At 49.8% G+C, this 20,678-nt stretch overlaps 1 protein-coding gene across 1 annotated transcript in view; it reads left to right on the forward strand.

Annotated features, from left to right (window-relative positions):
* Positions 1–102: 102 nt before the first annotated feature.
* Positions 103–20,678, forward strand: part of stn1 (STN1 subunit of CST complex) — a 25,912-nt gene continuing 5,336 nt past the window's right edge. The window contains exons 1-6 of the mRNA XM_078224317.1: positions 103–179; positions 11,305–11,482; positions 17,403–17,498; positions 19,017–19,088; positions 19,824–19,979; positions 20,582–20,671. Of these exons, the coding sequence (XP_078080443.1) occupies positions 11,326–11,482; positions 17,403–17,498; positions 19,017–19,088; positions 19,824–19,979; positions 20,582–20,671 (571 nt within the window). The 5' untranslated portion in view covers positions 103–179; positions 11,305–11,325. The remainder of the gene's footprint in view (positions 180–11,304; positions 11,483–17,402; positions 17,499–19,016; positions 19,089–19,823; positions 19,980–20,581; positions 20,672–20,678) is intronic.

The raw sequence follows: 20,678 nt of genomic DNA on the forward strand, positions 1-20,678 counted from the left end.
GGCGCGGGGGGGCGGGGCTGGCGCGGGGGGGGGGGGCGGGGCTGGCGCGGGGGGGGGGGGCGGGGCTGGCGCGGGGGGGCGGGGCTGGCGCGGGGGGGGCGGGGCTGGCGCCGTGCGGTGGCGGGGAGAAGCGCGCCGGGCCTTGGGCCGAAGCCGGAGCGGAGCGGCGCGGTGCACAGGTAGACAGTGTTCCCTCAGGCTCTGCCCCTGTCCCAGGGGGGAGAACCTCCTGAAACAGTCTCTCTGGAGTCTGATCCCTGACAATAAGGAGGCCATTCAGCCCATCGTGCTGCTGCTGGCTCTGTGGGAGAAAACAATTCCACTCATGGCCTTTCCCGCCATTGCTTCACAAACTCTGGATAATTATCCAGGTCCCTTTTCACAGCCCAAATTCCAAACCTGAATCACCCACTTTTTTGCTGAAACTTAAAACAGAGATGAGGAGGAACTCCTTCTCTCAAAGTTTAAAGTTTCTCTATTGGATAAAAACATAGCCATGATGTGGAGATGCCGGCGTTGGACTGGGGTAAACACAGCAATAAGTCTCACAACACCAGGTTAAAGTCCAACAGGTTTATTTGGTAGCACAAGCTTTCGGAGCGCTGCCCCTTCATTAGATGAGTGCTTGGTTGAAGGTCCTGTGCGGTGAAGAAGTCTTGTTCGAACCTGTGCATGAAGATGTTGGCATATTGAGGTGCGAATTTGGTCCCCATGGCTGTTCCGTGTGTCTGGATGAAGAACTGGTTGTTGAAGGTGAAGACATTGTGGTCCAGGGTGAAGCGGATGAGTTGTAGAATTGCATCTGGAGATTGGCAGTTGTCGGCGTTGAGCACTGAGGCCATCGTCATCGGGGATGCTGGTGTAGACCGAGACATCCATTGTGATGCAGAGTGTTCCTGATTCAAGTGTTCCTGGTTCAACTGCTCCATGGGTGCTGAGTTTCTGCAAGAAGTCCGTAGTGTCGCGACAGAAGCTGGGGGTTCTTTGTACAATGGGTTTCAGGATGCCTTCGAGGTAGCCGGAGAGGTTCTCGCACAGGGTCCCATTGCCTGATACGATGGGATGGCCGGGTGTGTTGGCCTTGTGTATCTTCGGGTGGCAATAGACATTTCCAACATGAGGAGTATGTGGGATATGAGCACAGAGGGTGCTCTGAAGGTCCGGATCAAAGGTCTTGATTAGTCTGTTGAGTTGACGAGTGTGTTCTCTGGTTGGTGATGCACTATCAATCACGATACGAAGACTCCAGTGAGTGAGTGAAATTAATAGGCTTTTATTCACAAAGAACAGGAGCACACCCTTGTAGCTGACCTGGCCTAGACTGAGGCGAGGAGGAGGAACCATCGCCTTTATACCTCACTCTGGGTGGAAAGGGAGGAGTCTCGGGCCAGGTGCAGCATGGGTGTGTCCAGGCATACACATGTAGTTACAGTGGTTCACCACATTCACCCCTCCTTTAAAAAAGAGTCCGGCGGGGTGGGTGGAACCATATGTACAGAGGTATGAAGACATATATATATATATATATATATATACACAAGAGTCACGAAACTAAGGTAAGGCGTCGTCCCTTCACAGGTTCAGCCTGTCAGGCGGCTTGACCAGTCGTTGTGACCGCCGCAGTACCAGTTGAGGTGTTGCTTCCGGTGGCAGGGTGGAACCGCTCGAGTCTGCCATCGTCCCTTCTGGTCGGGTCCTGCGTGGTGACTCCAGGGGCTCAGGTGAGCTGCGTACAAGGGGCAAAGATGTAAGCGGACCTGGCGCTACCTGAACAGAGGGGTCTAGGGATGTGGGGTGGGGGGTCATAGTGGGCTCCGGGGCACCCGCAGGCGCCAGGTCCCGGATAGAGACCGTGTCCTCCCGCCCATCGTGGTTTGCCACATAGGCATATTGGGGGTTGGTGTGGAGGAGCTGGACTTTTTCAACCAGGGGGTCCAACTTATGGGGTCGTACATGCCTCCGGAGCAGAACGGGGCCTGGGTACGCCAGCCACGACGGTAGTGTGATTCCCGAGGAGGACTTCCTCAGGAAAGCAAACATCCGCTCATGGGGGGTGGCATTGGTGGCCGTACACAGGGGGGACCGAATTGAATGTAGTGCATCGGGGAGGACTTCTTGCCAGCGGGAGACTGGAAGGCCTTTAGACCGTAGCACTAGTAAAATGGCCTTCCAGACTGTCGCGTTCTCCCTCTCTACCTGTCCGTTACCCCTGGGGTTGTAGCTGGTAGTCCTACTCGAGGCTATGCCCTGAGAGAGCAGGTACTGACGCAGCTCATCACTCATGAATGAGGATCCCCGGTCGCTGTGGATGTAGTTGGGGTACCCGAACAGGGTGAAGAGGCCGTGCAGGGCCTTGACGACCGTGGTTGAGGTCATGTCCGAGCAGGGGATGGCAATGTGGAATCGGGAGTACTCATCTATAACGTTGAGGAAATAGATGTTGCGGTCAGAAGAAGGAAGGGGCTCTTTGAAATTGACGCTGAGGCTTTCAAAGGGGCGGGTGGCTTTTATGAGGTGTGCCCTGTCCGGCCGATAGAAGTGCGGCTTACATTCAGCGCAGACCGGACAGTGTCTGGTTATAGACCGGACGTCCTCAACAGAATAGGGCAGATTATGGGCTTTAATAAAATGGTAGAGCCTGGTGACTCCCGGGTGACAGAGGTCATTGTGGAGAGTCTGTAGTTGGTTCACCTGCGCGTTAGCACATGTTCCACGAGACAGAGCGTCCGGAGGCTCGTTGAGCTTCCCGGCCGGTATAAGATATCATAATTGTAGGTGGAGAGCTCAATCCTCCACCTCAGTATCTTATCATTCTTAATCTTGCTCCTCTGCACGTTGTTGAACATAAAAGCCACCGAACGTTGGTCCGTGAGCAAGGTGAACCGTCGGCCAGCTAGGTAGTGGCGCCAGTGTCGCACTGCTTCGACGATGGCCTGAGCCTCCTTCTCGACAGAGGAGTGTCGGATTTCCGAGCCTTGTAGGGTACGTGAGAAGAAGGCTACGGGTTTGCCCGCCTGGTTAAGGGGGGCGGCCAGGGCGAAGTCAGACGCATCACTCTCCATCTGAAAGGGGATTGACTCGTCCACAGCATGCATCGTGGCCTTCGCGATGTCCGCTTTGATGCAGTCGAAGGCCGAGCGGGCCTCTCCCGACAGGGGAAAAAGGGTGGATTTGATAAGCGAACGGGCCTTATCCGCGTAATTAGGGACCCACTGGGCGTAGCATGAGAAGAAGCCCAGGCATCTCCTCAGTGCTTTAAGAGTGGTGGGAAGGGGAAGTTCCATGAGGGGGCACATGCGGTCGGGATTGGGGCCGATGACCCCGTTCTATCCCAGGATGGCGAGGCGGTGAGTGCGGAAGACACACTTCTCCTTATTGTAGGTCAGATTTAGGAGAGCGGCCGTACAGAGGAATTTATTAAGGTTGGCGTCGTGGTCCTGATCATGGCCGCAGATGGTGACGTTATCCAGGTACGGGAAGGTAGCCCGCAGCCCCTTCTGGTCCACCATTCGGTCCATTTCGCGCTGGAAGACCGAGACCCCATTGGTGAATCATAGAATCATAGAAACCCTACAGTGCAGAAGGAGGCCATTCGGCCCATCGAGTCTGCACCGACCACAATCCCACCCAGGCCCCACCCCCACATATTTACCCGCTAATCCCACCAACCCACGCATCACAGTACTCTAAGGGGCAATTTTTAACCTGGCCAATCAACCTAACCCGCACATCTTTGGACTGTGGGAGGAAACCGGAGCACCCGGAGGAAACCCACGCAGACACGAGGAGAATGTGCAAACTCCACACAGACAGTGACCCGAGCCGGGAATCGAACCCGGGACCCTGGAGCTGTGAAGCAGCAGTGCTAACCACTGTGCTACCGTGCCGCCGAAGGGAACCCTAAGAAAGTGGTAGAGGCGGCCATCCGCCTCGAAAGCCGTATATTTGCGGTCCTCCGGGCGGATAGGGAGCTGGTGGTAGGCCAATTTGAGGTCAATCATGGAGAACACCCGGTATCGCGCAATCCGATTGACCATGTCGGATATGCGCGGAAGGGGATACGCATCCAGCTGCGTGTACCGGTTGATGGTCTGACTGTAATCGATGACCATCCGGTGTTTCTCCCCAGTTTTGACCACTACCACCTGCGCTCTCCAGGGGCTGGTGCTAGCCTCAGTGATCCCTTCCTTCAGGAGCCGCTGGACCTCGGACCTAATGAAGGTCCTGTCCCCCGCACTGTACCGTCTGCTCTTAGTGGCAATGGGCTTACACTCGGGGGTGAGGTGTTCGAATAGCGGTGGAGGGGTGACTTGGAGGGTTGAAAGGCCACAAGTGGTGCGCGGTGGGCAGTCTAGGAATTGTGGGTTGCAGTCGGGGATCGGGGGAAGAGGCCCGTTGTACTGCAACATGACACTCCTAAGATGGGTCAGGAAATCGAGCTCCAGGAGTACGGGAGCGCAGAGGTGTGGCAGCACCAGGAGCTTAAAATTTGCGTACTCGGTCCCCCGAACCGTAAGGGTCACCACACAATACCCGAGGACATCCACCGAGCGGGGCTTCGAGGCCAAGGAAATGGTTTGACTGGCCGTACCGAAAGGGCGTAGCGGCGCACAGTATCGGGGTGGATGAAGCTCTCCGTACTCCCGCAGTCAAACAAACAATTTCCCATGCGGCCGTTTGCCTGTATGTCCATCATGGACCTGGCGAGCTGATGCAGACGAGACTGGTCCAGCTGGACCGCTGCCACTGTGGGTCCCGGAGAATCATCGACCGGCGTCCAAAATGGCGGCTCCCTTGCCTCGCATGCGGCCGACGGCGTCCAAGATGGCGGCCCCCTTGACTCCCACGTGGCCGATGGCATCCAAAATGGCGGCTCCCTGGACTCACACGTGGTCGATGGTGTCCAACATGGCGGCTCCCTTGAGTCACACGCGGCTGATGGTGTTCGGATTTTTGGTTCCCTCGGGTCGCACGCTGCGCTGTTTGGTTTCAAGGCCGACTTTGCCCTGCAGACTTTCGCGTAGTGGCCTTTCTTTCCGCACCCAGAGCAGAACACCTCCCTTGCCGGGCAGCGTTGTCGGGGGTGCTTCCCTAGACCACAAAAATAGCACTTGGGGCTACAGCAGTCGAGTCATTGGTGGGGCGCTGTGTGGCATAAGTCTGTGGCCCTCCTAGGTACTGGGATGGTAGTGGCCGTGAGGCCCACGATGTCGCGTGATCGGGTGCGTACGCCTCGAGGTTACGGGATGTCACTTCTAGGGATTCCGCGAGTGTCACAGTTTTTGGAAGATCTAACCCACCTTGTTCTAGCAGGCGCTGCCGAATATAGTTGGATGCGATGCCCATAACGTAGGCATCGTGGATTAAGTCCTCCGTATACTGCGCAGCGGATACAGCCTTGCAGTTACAGGCCCTGCCGAGCGCACGTAGTTCGCGGAGAAACTGTGCGTTTGATTCTCCCGGCCGCTGTTTTCGGGTAGCCAACAGGTGCCTGGCGTAGACTTCGTTTGCCTGTTGGTTGTATTGGCTCTTTAGAAGCGCTAGCGGGTCCGCGTACGTTTCTGCGTCACAGATGGTGGCAAAAACTGCGTCGCTTACCTGGGCGTTGAGCACGTGCAGCTTGTCTGCATCGGACCGGAAGGCAGTGGAGGCTCCGAGGAAGGCTTGGAAGCACTTCAGCCAGTGATTAAAGCTGTTGGCGGCTCCCACAGCTTGCGGATCCAGGTTTAAGATATCGGGCTTTAGAAGTTGCTCCATTCTGCTTTTTTTTCTCTTTGTGAACAAAATTGATGCACTATCAATTACGATACGAAGACTCCAGTGAGTGAGTGAAATTAACAGGCTTTTATTCACAAAGAACAGGAGCACACCCTTGTAGCTGACCTGGCCTAGACTGAGGCGAGGAGGAGGAACCATCGCCTTCATACCTCACTCTGGGTGGAAAGGGAGGAGTCTCGGGCCAGGTGCAGCATGGGTGTGTCCAGGCATACACATGTAGTTACAGTGGTTCACCACAGTTAGATCTGCGGGTAAGTGTCTGTAGTGTTCCTCATTGTTCAGTTATCAGTACACTTGTTTGCAGTAATCCATTCTGTTCAGTATGACAAAGGCTCCTCCTTTGTCTGCTGGTTTGATGACAATGTTGCGGTTGGACTTGATGAAGGGGCAGCGCTCCGAAAGCTCGTGCTGCCAAATAAACCTGTTGGACTTGAACCTGGTGTTGTGAGAATAAAAACATAGGAACTCGAAGCAGGAGGAGGCCATTCGGCCCTTCGAGTCTGCTCCACCATTCATCTTGATCATGGCTGATCATTGAATTCAATATCCTGATCCCCCTTACCCCCCATATCCCTTTAGCCCCAAGAGCTATATCTAATTTCTTCTTGAAATGAGACAACGTTTTGGCCCCAACTATATTTAGTGGGAGTGAATTCCACACATTCAACACCCTCTGGGTGAAGAAATTTCTCCTCATAGTTCTAAAAGGTTTACCCCTTATCCTCAAGCTATGATCCCTAGTTCTGGACTCCCCACCATTGGGAACATTCTTTCTGAATATACCCTGTCTAACCCTGTTAGAATTTTATAAGATTCTATGAGATCCCCCTCACTCTTCTAAACTCCAGTGAGTATAATAACGTGCCTGTGGAGTCTGAGGTGCGGTGTGTGGGAGGAAACTGGAGCACTGGAGGAAATCCACACAAACACAGGGAGGACATGCAGGCTCCACACAGACTGTGACCCAAGGCCAGAATTGAACCCAGATCCCTGGCACTGTGAGGCAGCAATGCTAACCACTGTGCCACCGTGCTGTCCGAAAAGGTCTTGAATCTGTGGAATTCACTACCCCAGAGTGCAATGGGTGCCAGGATATTGAATAAATTAAAGGAGGAGTGGGACAGATTTTTAATTAGTAATGGGTGAAGGGTTATGGAGACCAGGGAGGAAAGTGGAGTTGAGGCCAAGGCGAGATCAGCCATGGTCATATTGACTGGCAGAGTAGGCTTGAGGGTCTGAATGGCTTCCTCCTGTTCCCAGCTCTTATGTCACCATTGCTTCTTTTGGTCAATTATCATAAATCTGTGTCCTCTGCTTCTCAAATCATCCACCAATTGGAGCAGTTTCTCCCCAGCCTACTTTTCCAGTTCCCTTATGATTTTAAATGTCTCTATCTAATCTTCTGTCAACCTTCTCCAGTGAGGACAATCCCAAGTTCTCCCATCTTTCTACTGTTTTAAATTCATTTACAGGATGTGGGTGTTGCTGGCTAGACCAGCATTTGTTGCCCCTGAGAAGGTGGTGGTGAGCTGTCTTCTTGAACCGCTGCAGTCCCTGAGGTGTAGGTACACCCACCGTGCTGTTAGGGAGGTAGTTCCAGGATTTTGACCCAGCGACAGTGAAGGATAGTGACAGTGAAGGAAGGTGAGTGACTTGGAGGGGAACCTCCAGGTGGGATGTTCACAGGTATCTGCTGCTCTTGCCCTTCTGGATGGTAGTGATTGTGGGTTTGGAAGGTGCTGCCTAAGGCACCTTGGTGAGTTGCTGCAGTGCATTTTGTAGATGGTACACACGGCTGCGTCGGTGGTGGATGGAGTGAATGTTTGTGGAAGGGGTAGCAAACAGGCTGCTTTGTCCTAGATGGTGTTGAGCTTCTTGAGTATTGTTGGAGCTGCACCCATCCAGGCAAGTGGGGAGTATCCCGACACACTCCTGACTTGTGCCTCGTAGATGGTGGACAGACTTTGGAGGTGAATTCCTAACCTTTGACCTGTTCTTGTAGCCACAGTGTTTTTATGGCGAGTCCAGTTCAGTTTGTGGTCAGTGGTTACTGAAATTCTTCATTCCTAGCATTCTGCTGAATCGTTACTCTTCCTCCTGGCTGCGCACTCCCCATGCCAGTCTTTATCCTCTTGAACTTTATCACTATCCTCACTTTCACAATACTTCCTCGTGCTGTGTTATAAGCAGGTTTTAAAGTTGTGTCCTCCACACACAATTAATATAGATCAAGAAAAGCTGTGGCCCTATTTCCAATCCCCGGGGAACTAACTTCCTCCAATCGGGAAAACAACTATTCACTCTGTTTCCTGTCACTGAGCCAATTTCATATCCTTGCTGCCACTGTGCCTTTCAGTGGGCATTAACTTTGATCATAATTTTGTTATGTGGTACTTTATCAAGTCCATGTACACCACATCATTTGCAATACTTTCATCAGAATCTGGCTCCAATTTATTTGATTTGATTTATTATTGTCACATGTATTAGTATACAGTGAAAAGTGTTGTTTCTTGCACGCTGTACAGACAAAACATACCGTTCATAGAGAAGGAAACGAGAGAGTGCAGAATGTAGTGTTACAGTCATAGCTAGGGTGCAGAGAAAGATCAGCTTAATGCGAGGTAGGTCCATTCAAAAGTCTGACGGCAGCAGGAAAGAAGCTGTTCTTGAGTCGGTTGGTATGTGACCTCAGACTTTTGTATCTTTTTCCCCGAAGGAAGAAGGTGGAAGAGAGAATATCTGGGGTGCGTGGGGTCCTTAATTATGTTGGCTTCTTTGCCAAGGCAGTGGGAAGTGTAGACAGAGTCAATGGATGGGAGGCTGGTTTGCGTGATGGATTGGGTTACATTCACGACCTTTTGTAGTTCTTTGCGGTCTTGAGCAGAGCAGGAGCCATACCAAGCTGTGATACAACCAGAAAGAATGCTTTCTATGGTGCACCTGTAAAGGTTGGTGAGAGTTGTAGCGGACATGCCAAATTTCCTTAGTCTTCTGAGAAAGTAGAGGCGTTGGTGGACTTTCTAAACTATAGTGTCGGCATGGGAGGACCAGGACAGGTTATTGGTGATCTGGACACTTAAAAACTTGAAGCTCCCGACCCTTTCTACTTTGTCCCTGTTGACGTAGACAGGGGCATGTTCTCCTTTACGCTTCCTGAAGTCGATGATAATCTCCTTCGTTTTGTTGCCATTGAGGGAGAGATTATTGTTACCACATCAGTTCACCAGATTCTCTATCTCATTCCTGTACTCTGTCTCGTCAAATTTACTGAGTGCTTTTTTTCATTGGCTGGGATGAACTGTCCTTGAACTGGGTGTCTTGCCAGGCTGTTTCGGAGTCAAATACATTGCCGTGGTTCTGGAGTCACATGTAGGCCAGACCGGGTAAGGACAGCAGATTTCCTTCCCTAAAGGACATTAGTGAACCAGATGGATTTTTATGACAATCAACAATGGTTTCATGGTCGTCTTCAGACTTTTGTTGAACTCAAATTTCACCATCTGCTAATGTGGGATTTGAATCTGGAACCCCAGGGCATGACCCTGGTTTTTGGATTACTAGGTGCATCAACAATACCATTATACCACTGCCTCTCCTGCTATTCTCCCATCTTCTACCCATAACTGTCTCTGTAATCTTATTTTAAAAACTCAATCAATTTAGTTAGGCAGGATCTGTCTTCAACTGATCTGTGCTAACTTTCTTTGATTAATCCAAGTAACTGTCAATTTTGTTCGATTTTATCCTGAATTATTATTTCTAAAAGCTTTCCCATCACCCAAGTGAAACTTACTGACGTGTCGCTGGCGGTTTTATACTTGCACCCTGATTTGAACAATGTGTAACATTTGCTGCTGATTAGGGACAAAAGAGGGAATCTTGGATAGGATATTGGATAGGATAGTCATAGCGTAGAGATAGCAGAAACTCTAGCCACAATCTTTCAATCTGTCTCAGACTAGAGGATTGCAAATTTTATCATAAAATCCCTACAGTGCACAAGGAGGCCATTCGGCCCATTGAGTCTGCACTGACTCTCCAACAGAGCATCTTAACCAGGCTGACCCCCTGCCCTATCCCTGTAACCACACCACCCCCCCACATTTACCCCTGCTAATTCTCCTAACCTACACATCTTTGGACACTAAGGAATTTAATATGGCTAATCCACCTAATTCTCTTCCCCACTCGGGCTGCTCTGCCCTTGGCCTGCTAGACTATTTCATTGATGTTTCATGGCAGTCTGCAGAAGAGTACTTCATCTTTGATCAGGCACTTCATAGCATTCAGATCTTAACCTCTGACCCAATTCAGATGCTGATAGTGGTTCTGCCATTGCTATTTAAACCTACTCAAGACCATCTTGTGTTTCTGTTTTTTTGACCCAATACCACCTCCTTTTATGTTGCTCCATCAGCTTTTACGCACTTAATTCCTCCTGCCCTCCGTGGCACAGTGGTTCGCACTGCTGTCTCACAGCAAGAAGTTTAACAACACCAGGTTAAAGTCCAACAGGTTTATTTGGTAGCAAAAGCCACACAAGCTTTCGGAGCTCCAAGCCCCTTCTTCAGGTGAGTCTCACAGCACCAGGGACCCAGGTTCCATCCGCCTTGGGTGACTGTGTAAAGTTTGCACATTCTCCCCATGTCTGCGTGGGTTCCCTCTGGGTGCTCCGGTTTCCCCTCACAGACCTTAAGATGTGCAGGTTAGGTAGATTGGCCATGCTAAATTGCCCCTTAGTGTCCCGAGATGTATGGGTTGAGGGATTATGTGGGGTTATGGGAATAGGGCCTGATTGGGATCCTCTGTTGGAGACTCAGCGGTGTAGACTTGATGGGCCGAATGGCCCCTTCCTGCACTGTAGGGATTCTGTGATTCTGTTCCATGATTCTATCAGAAACCTAGCCCCAATCTTTAAAGCTGTAATATTGCTAATGCTCCCCTGTTTCTGCCGTGAAGCATCAATTTGAAACCTTATCTCTGTTTCTCTCTCTAGGTGCTGCCGAAGAGGCTGAGTGTTTCTGTTTGTGTTTATCATTTTCACAATCTGCAGCGTTTTTCCTCTTTGGGTGGTTTTAGTTTGAGGAGATTGAGGAAGATGGCGCTCTGGGGATGGATATCTGTAGGTTCAGGGCAGGTTACTCAGCTGGTCTGGATGTTGAGCATTTGGACCCATGGGTGTCTGAGGTACAGGGATCAGAGTCCACTTTGGGGGTGGGGGGGAATTGGAGCCGCTTTGGGGGGAATTGGGGGTCAGAGCTGCTTTGCGGGGGGGGGGGGGGGGGAGTGGAATCAGTGTATATGGATCACGGAGAGGAGTGGAGGGGGTTGGGCTGATTTTGGGAAGGGGATTGGATTTAGACTAACCCGTTTAATCTTGCGTTGATTGATTGTATTAGTCTGTGCTCGATCCTGAAGCAGTGAGTGCTTGGGGAGGAATTTAAACCCTGAACACATCCCCAAATCTCCACATTTAATTGGACTGTGAGCTGAATGTTATGAATTTCTTTGGTTGAAATGCAGGTGGAATGTCCAGGCTGAGCAATGGACTTTGGAGCTTCAGTCATTCTGCAGAGTGACAGTGAGAGAGCTGAGGACATACCACCCAGCATACTCTGGGGCCTAGACCCAATATACAGAGCATTTGCAAAACTCTACATCAAGGACATCTTGGAACTTAAGAAATCTCAACCTATCCCAGGTGGGTCTCGAGGTGAACAGTTCGTTCAAATAAGGAAGCATGACACTCCAGCACGGGGTTAGAAACAGAGCTTCCTCTACACTGTCCCCATCAAACACTCCCAGGACAGGTACAGCACGGGGTTAGATACAGAGTAAAGCTCCCTCTACACTGTCCCCATCAAACACTCCCAGGACAGGTACAGCACGGGGTTAGATACAGAGTAAAGCTCCCTCTACACTGTCCCCATCAAACACTCCCAGGACAGGTACAGCACGGGGTTAGATACAGAGTAAAGCTCCCTCTACACTGTCCCCATCAAACACTCCCAGGACAGGTACAGCACGGGGTTAGAAACAGAGTAAAGCTCCCTCTACACTGCCCCATCAAACACTCCCAGGACAGGTACAGCACGGGGTTAGATACAGAGTAAAGCTCCCTCTACACTGTCCCCATCAAACCCTCCCAGGACAGGTACAGCACGGGGTTAGATACAGAGTAAAGCTCCCTCTACACTGTCCCGATCTCTCACTCCCAGCATTTGTACAGTACGGTATGTGTTTGACACCAAGTGAAGTATCTGGTTTTAAACTGTCCGACCCACTTGCCCAGATTACTGAGTGAAGTGGGCCCTCTGGTGGTGTAGCTCAGATACTGCACAGCACTGGCCGTTTTCAGATTATGTGATCAGTTCATTTGTCTTTCATTGTTCTAACTCATGAATAATTTGATTCTTACTCTGATAAATTTGACTTGTCTCACCTTGTTGTGATTACGTCTCATTGAATTCTAAAATCTTGTAACACCAAAGGAGGCCATTGTGCCATCTGTTCATTAGTGTCACAAGTAGGCTTATATTAACACTGCAATGAAGTTACTGTGAAAATCCCCTAGTCACCTGTTTGGGTCACACTGAGGGAGAATTTCGCACGGCCAGTGCACCCTAACCAGCACATCTTTAGGACTGTGAGAGGAAACCGGAGCACCCGGAGGAAACCCACGCAGACACGGGGAGAACGGGCAGTCTCCACACAGACAGTGACCCAAGCTGGGAATTGAATCCGGGCCCCGGGTGCTGTGAGGCAGCAGTGCCAGCCACTGTGCCACCGTGCCACCCGTATAAGGAATAGAATTGTGAGGAGAAGATCTTAAGTGAAGAAGAGAACCGACATTGAAGCCCTGCACCGTGGGCCATTGTTGATGCCGCCCGAGTCTGGTAATTGAAGAGAGCTCGTGAGAAGCCCTGAAGATCCAAGAAGGTGGCCGGAGGTTGGTGACTCCATACTGTGGGCTGTTTGGGCAAAGGTACTCCTCTGGAACAGTAATGTTCTGCTTGGCATGGCCAAGAGCTGCAGTTGTGCTTGTGAGTTGGTGCTTGAATGCATTCTCGGGAAACCAGGGGATCGGAATCTCGGGAGTTGGGAGAGGTGGGCCAGTGTTGATGCTGTCCAAGTTGGGATTTTTGGAGATAATTGCAACGCCGGATCTTCAAAGGCAAAGATTCGAATCCCTTGTGAGGGGGAAAGAGTTTCAGTGAGGTCGGTTGGCTCACTGATGTCTGTGTGGGTTGCTGAGAATTCCATGGACTCTGCCTAGGTTGCATTTGCTATTTATTGTATAGTGTTTGACAGGAAGATATGGACGGGTTGGTCAGATGAGCAGAGCAGTGCCAGATGGTATGATAAGGGCGAGGTGATGCACTTTGGAAGAAATAACAAGATGAGGGGCTATTTAGTGAATGGCAGAACACTAAGAAGCTCAGAGGAACAGATGGATCTTGGGGTAATTATTCACAGATCCCTGAAGCTGGCAGAGTGCGTTAATAGGGTAGTTAAGAAGGCATAAGGGACACTTGCTTTTATCAGTCGCAAGGAAGTGACTTCCTTCAGAGCAAGGAAGTTATGTTGCGGCAGTACAGAATGTAGGTTAGGCCACAGCTGGAGTACTGTGTGCAGTTCTGGTCACCTCACCATAGGAAGGATGTGATAGCATTAGAGGGGGTGCAGAGGAGATTCACCAGGATGTTGCCTGGGATGGAGCATTTGAGCTATAAGGAGAGACTGGATAGGCTTGGATTTTTTTCTCTGGAGCAGATAAGGCTGAGGAGGGACATGATTGAGGTGTATAAGATTATGAGGGGTATGGACAGGGTGAGTAGGGAGCAGCTGTTCCCCTTGGTTGAGGGGTCAGTCACGAGTGGAAGCAGTTTTAGGGTAAGGGGCAGGAGATTCAGAGGGGACTTTTCACTTAGAGGGTGGTGGGAATCTGGAATGCACTGCCTGGGAAGGCAGTGGAGGCTGGAAACCTTACAACCTTATTAGGAAAAGCATTTGAAATATAACATTCAAGGATGTGGGATAAGTGCTGGAAAATGGGATTAGTGCACCTTTAGTGGTTGGTGCCGACTCGATGGACCGAAGGGCTTTTTCTGTGCTGTGTGACTGCGACAGTTTGCTTGTAAACTCATACACACCTCATAATAACTCTGAATGTTAAAGTATAAGATATATATTGTAAATTGTTTTATCTTTCTGCCCTTGTATAGTCAAGTTTATTTTTCTTTATTCAAAACCAGTGGAACCTTGTGGCTTTTTTCCCAGGGTGGAAGAGTCAATTACTAGGGGGGCACAGGTTTAAGGTGCGAGGGGCAAGGTTTAGAGGAGATGTACGAGGCAGATTTTTTACCCAGAAGGTGGTGGGTGCCTGGAACTCGCTGCCGGGGGAGGTAGTGGAAGCGGAGACGGTAGTGACTTTTAAGGGGTGTCTGGACACATATGAATAGGATGGGAATAGAGGGATATGGTCCCTGGAAGGGTAGGGGGTTTTAGTTCTGTCGGGCAGCATGGTCGGTGCAAGCTTGGAGGGCCGAAGGGCCTGTTCCTGTGCTGTAATTTTCTTTGTTCTTTATCCACTGAACAAGTTTCTTGCATCTCAAGCTTTGTCTATTTTTATTGTGGAATCTGTCTTGGTTGTATTTTCCACTTGTGTAGTATGATGTGTTCAGTGAGGTAAATTCACACATTCCTCATCTCCAATTCCAATTCTCTTCCCTTATGGATAGTGGGCAGGCCTTGGGGAGATATGAGTTACACATTGCTTCTGCTCTCATAGCCACAGTATCTATCTGGCTAGTCCAGTTCAGTTTCTGGTCAATGGTAACCCCCGGCATAGTGGGCGATTCAGCAATAGTGATGCTATTGCGTGTCAAGGGGTGATAGTTAGATCCTGTCTTGTTGGAGATGGTCGTTGTCTGGTACTTGTGTGGCGCAGGTGTTACTTGTCAGTCTTCAGCCTAAGCCTGGATATTGTACAGGACCACCTGTATTGGGATGTTTGAATATCAGATCGATATTGTGAAGTGATTTAGCTTTCTGACCTTGAGCAGTAAAGTTTATTTTTGTTTATTCAAAACCAGTGGAATTTGTGGTTTTATTCATTGAGCAAATGTCTTGAATCCCAAACTTTGTTGACTTTAAATTAAATGTTAATGGTCCCTAACCAAAACATGCTAACAAGTTATGCATCTGACCAAGGATCATAACAATATCAAATCTCTTAATCTTCTTTTCTTTAAGAACACCCCCAGCTTCTGCAGTCTTTCCATAAAACTCCCATATCTCTGGTATCGTTCCAGTAAATCTCCTCTGCACGCTCTCCAAAGTCTTGGTATTTTTATAAAGCATAGTGCCCAGAATTGATCACGGAATGCCAGCTGAGGGCTTATGAAATAAATATAACTGTTTAGTGTAACTCCCATGCTTTTATATACTATTCCTTAACTACAGAAATAATGTAGGGAGGAGTTATACAATAAATGGCAGAGTCATCAGGAGTATAGAAACACAGAGGGACCTGGGTGTGCAAGTCCACAAATCCTTGAAGGTGGCAACACAGGTGGAGAAGGTGGTGAAGAAGGCATATGGTATGCTTGCCTTTATAGGACGGGGTATAGAGTATAAAAGCTGGAGTCTGATGATGCAGCTGTATAGAACGCTGGTTAGGCCACATTTGGAGTACTGCGTCCAGTTCTGGTCGCCGCACTACCAGAAGGACGTGGAGGCATTGGAGAGAGTGCAGAGAAGGTTTACCAGGATGTTGCCTGGTATGGAGGGTCTTAGCTATGAGGAGAGATTGGGTAGACTGGGGTTGTTCTCCTTGGAAAGACGGAGAATGAGGGGAGATCTAATAGAGGTATACAAGATTATGATGGGTATAGATAGGGTGAACGGTGGGAAGCTTTTTCCCAGGTCGGAGGTGACGATCACGAGGGGTCACGGGCTCAAGCTGAGAGGGGCGAAGTATAACTCAGACATCAGAGGGACGTTTTTTACACAGAGGGTGGTGGGGGCCTGGAATGCGCTGCCAAGTAGGGTGGTGGAGGCGGGCACGCTGACATCGTTTAAGACTTACCTGGATAGTCACATGAGCAGCCTGGGAATGGAGGGATACAAACGATTGGTCTAGTTGGACCAAGGAGCGGCACAGGCTTGGAGGGCCGAAGGGCCTGTTTCCTGTGCTGTACTGTTCTTTGTTCTCCTTGTTCTTTGTTCTAATAAGACAAAGGATCCCCTATGTTTTCCTAATAACATTCTCAACTTCTGCTGCCACTAAAAGATTTGTATACGGATATCCCTTGGTGTGTGTTCCTGTACGCCTGTAAAATGGTGGTTTAGTTTATGTTGTCTCTCATTCACCCTCCAAAATGTGTCACTTTCAATTTCTCTGTTTTATTTCATCTGTCTCTTGCCCCTTTCTTCAGTATTTTCTTCAATAGACTGTTACTGTCTTCCTCACTATTTATTACATTTCTGTGTCAATATCATCAGTAACATTGGAGATGATGGCCTGTATACCCATGTCCAAGTCACTAGCCGGGCAAGGTGGTGGAGGCGGACACACTGGGAACGTTTAAGACTTATCTAGACAGCTATATGAACGGAGTGGGAATGGAGGGATACAAAAGAGTGGTCTAGTTTGGACCAGGGAGCGGCGCGGGCTAATTGTTCCTTGTTTCTCGTTTCAAGGCTTCATTCTATGATCATCTTGCTGGTGCCAGTACAGAGCGAGACTGCGGATAGTTGGGAACCTGTCTCGGGGGCAGGGAATTCATATGGTGTTCGTGGAAGTGGAAATGACTAGGGTTGGGAAGCATTTTCCGATCGGGGCCATTGTGATCTCCTGGACTCGTTTCGATCGCCTCAGGGGGTCGGAGAGGAATTTCCCAGATTTTTTTCCCCATATTGGCCCTGGGGTTTTTCACTCTGGGTTTTCGCCTCTCCCTGGAGATCACATGGTCTGGAATGGGGGGGTGGGGGTGAGTTAATAGGTTGTAATGAACAAAGCATCGTAGCTGTGAGGGACAGCTCGGTGGATAGGATATTGGTATGTAGATAGGCTGGAAAATTGGGCGGGGATCCTGGATTCAGGATTCAATCCTGGACCGGGGAGCGGCGCGGGCTTGGAGGGCCGAAGGGCCTGTTCCTGTGCTGTATTGTTCTTTGTTCTTTGTAGTGCATATATTAAAAAGCAGCAGTGGTCGTAATACTGATCCCTGCAGAACATCAGTGTACACCTCCCTCCAAACTGAAAAATCTGTTCACTTTTATTTTCTGCTTTCAGTCTCTGAGCCAGTTTTGTATCCATGTGGCCACTGTCCTTTAATCTGATAGACTTGTTAGCAAAATTGAAGTCTATTATTTGGTACTTTGTGAAATGCCTTTTGAGATACCACGTTACCCCCATCAATCCTCTCATTACTATATTACCATAAAGAACTCAATGCAGCTAATCCAACACAATCTGCCTTTCACAGATCTATGCTGCCTCTATACTTTGGTCCAATCCTTCCTTAGTTTTGTTGCAGCAAAGCTGGCATTTGAAGCTGTGGAAATGTTTGCAGATTAACGTGGTGATTTAATCTTGATTTGCATTATTTGCACAGGAATGTTCTTCTATAAAACCCATCCAATCACCAAGGTGGATATCCTGGGTACCATTGTCCAGAGGCGGGAGAGGGAGAAGTTTTTCAGTTTTGGAGGTTGGTATTTCTGGATGGATTGTGTATGTATTTCCACACGCATTCCTCAGCAGCATCAGAGCACAGAGATTCTGCAGGGGAGCAAAATACTGCAGATGCTGGAAATCAAAACAGAAAATACCCGAAATACTCAGTCAGGCAGTGTCTGTGGAGAAAGAAAGAGCATTAACGTTTAGGTCAATGACCTGTCATCAAAACCCTGCCCACCCCCAAGTGCATCCCAATCCCTGAACCTGGAACTCACTGGTTTGGTGTGAACTCCCTGAGCGATGAAGATTGAGCGGGCACCTTTGGGTGTTCTGCTGAATTGGTGGAAATGGGTGCACTGCACAACTGTCTCATTTTGACAGAGTGTAGCTCTCCACTGGGATCATGTGGGCTTCAGAGAATGATTAGAAATGCAGTAATGGAAAGGTCGGTGTCACTGTGATCACATCAGATGTGGCATGCAGTCTCAGACCTTCCCTGAGATGGCAAACACACTAAACAATGATACTGCAACCCTGGCTGACTGCTGCAAGACATGGTGTCTAAAACCAAGCACCAGTACAATAATCCCTAGCTCATTCTCCCTTCACAATGCCAACACTGAGAGAGAACTGGACATCATCACCCTGGACGGCCAGAGAATGAAGTATAACCCCACTGTATTTATTTAGGTGTCACTCTTGACAGAATGCATGAGCAGCACGGTGGCACAGTGGTTAGCATTGCTGCCTCACAGCACCAGGGACCTGGGTTTGATTCTGGCCTTGGGTCTGGGTGGATGGGACCCCAAGGACCTCTGCTCTTGCCATCACATATCAGCTGCAGAATACTGTGCATCAGTACGGAACCAATCTGCCCGCACTAAACCTATCCTCGTGCAGCTCAACTCAACAAGTACTCTTCAACCTATTCATCTCACCTGGCTCTGAGTCCTGACACCCTCCCCATCCCACAACATCAGCAGCTTAATGACAACAGGCAAGCTACTGGAGAAGGTCTATTCCCAGCCAAGCCTGCCCTTCTTCAAAGACCTCCTCAACCCACCAGCAGTACACCTTCCCTCACACCAATCGTGTGGTTAAACCCACCATACTGAGGACCTAAGGCAGGACGGTTGACAGGAAAAAAACATCCCCGCTGCTCATTTACGTGCCTTGCTCTCCCGTGGTGACAGTGGGTCCTTTTAAAGGGTGGTCGCACTGCACATGTCCCCTGTATGGCCATCCAACATCAATGAGGTTGACAAGACCATCCAGGCTGCTGCTCTGCTGCTTCCCGGTTGGGCCAAAGGGACTGTTTCCATGCTGTAAACCTCTATGGCTCGATGACCAAACAATGACTCTCATTGTCAACGAGCCTCTGCTGACTAAACTTGAATGGCAGGATTAAAGAAATCCACCAGGCCACTGACAAGGCTGCGCTTGGCTCTGTGACCATGCAGGTGCTCAATAACATCATTGCTGTAAATTACTCTGCTGCTGTCGGCCTGCTCACTTGCACTTTAACTCACTGTCTGAATCTGCTTTGCAGTGGATGATGGAACTGGAGTGATCAGCTGCTTATGGTGGAAAAAACAAAGAACAATGGAAAACCTAAAACTAGGTACTGTGTTTTTATTATTCATTCTCTCATTTATTATCCATCCCTAGTTACCCTTCAGAAGGTGGTGGTGAGCTGCCTTGAACCATTGCAGTCCCTGCATGCCGGCATCTCCACATCATTGTAGATACACCCACAGTGCTGTTAGGGAGGAGATGCCAGGGTTTTGACCCAGCAACCCACATACTGTTCCTCTGGCGCTGCCACTTTACAGCCTGTTAGCAACCCTTCCCAGCACTTAGCTGATGATCAACAGTGGCCTGATAGGGTAGTAATCTGCTGAATTGGATTTGTGCTGCTGTGTGTGTATAGGACTTACCTGGGCAATTTTCCACGTTGTCAGGTAGATGCCAGTGTTGTAACTGTACAGGAAGAGCTTGGCTGGGGGAGCGGCAAGTTCTGGAACATACATCTTCAGTACTATTGCTGGAATATTGTCGTCTGTGATTCTGGGGACCTCCGGAGGAGGCGGAGATGGATCATCCACTCGGCACTTCTGGCTGAAGATTGCTGCGAATGCTTCAGTGTTGTCCTTGCCCTGATGAGCTGGGCTCCTCCATCATTGAGGATGGGGATATTTGTGGAACCTCCTCCTCCTGTGAGTTGTTTAATTGTCCACCACCATTCACACTGGATGTGGCAGGACTGCAGAGCTTAGATCGGATCCATTGGTTGCACAGAATAAACTGAGTGAATCTTTCACTTCAAATTCTCCTGAGTGCTGCTTTCCTCCAACAGCTTCATCCTCCTGTGGTCTGAACCTCCTGGAACAGCTGGGTAGGATCGATCAGCTGGAGAAAAGTCACTCCCAGCTCCAACTGGGTGATGTTGTCCAGGTCAGGGGCAGCCTCAGAGACTACAGAGATCAAAGAGAAATCACCTGCACCAGTGTCTGTGAGTCACTGTCTGTGGCTGCTGCTGTGTGTGTGTGCGGGCGGTGGGGGGGCTGTGTGTATGTGTGGGGTGGGGGGACTGTCTGTGTGTGTGGGGTGGGGGGGGCTGTGTGTGTTAGGGAGGGGGCTGTGTGTGTGGTGGGGCGTCTCTGTCTGTGTCTGTGTGTGTGTGGGGTGGGGGGGTCTGTGGTGTAGGGAGGGGGCTGTGTGTGTGGGGTGGGGGGTCTGTGTGTGTGGTGGGGTGTCTGTGTGTGTGTGTGTGGGGTGGGGGGTCTGTGTCTGTGGTGTAGGGAGGGGGCTGTATGTGTGGGGTGGGGGGTCTGTGTCTGTGGTGTAGGGAGGGGGCTGTGTGTGGGGTGGGGGGTCTGTGTGTGTGCGTGATGCTGTGTGTGCAGTGTCAAGACTGAGAGCTTGTATGGAATCATCTGAGCAATGAACCTTAGTGAATTCAGCCACTTTTGCTTTTATTTTCATGATGTAGGTGTTTCTGGAAAGCATTAATCTTTGCCCAGCCCGACCCGGGGTGACACAGGCCGCGGACGGGAGGAGTTCTGGTTAGACTCTGACTCATGTTCCTGCTTTGTTACCGTGTTCTGTTTGTAGCTAAGCTGGTCGATCCTGTATTCACTGCACAGATCTCGCGGATGCTGGAGCTTCCATATCTTTACCGGAACTTCTACGATAAAACATGTCAAATACA

Source organism: Mustelus asterias, chromosome 11 (assembly GCF_964213995.1).
Source record: "Mustelus asterias chromosome 11, sMusAst1.hap1.1, whole genome shotgun sequence".
In the NCBI taxonomy this organism is placed as follows: Eukaryota; Metazoa; Chordata; class Chondrichthyes; order Carcharhiniformes; family Triakidae; genus Mustelus; species Mustelus asterias.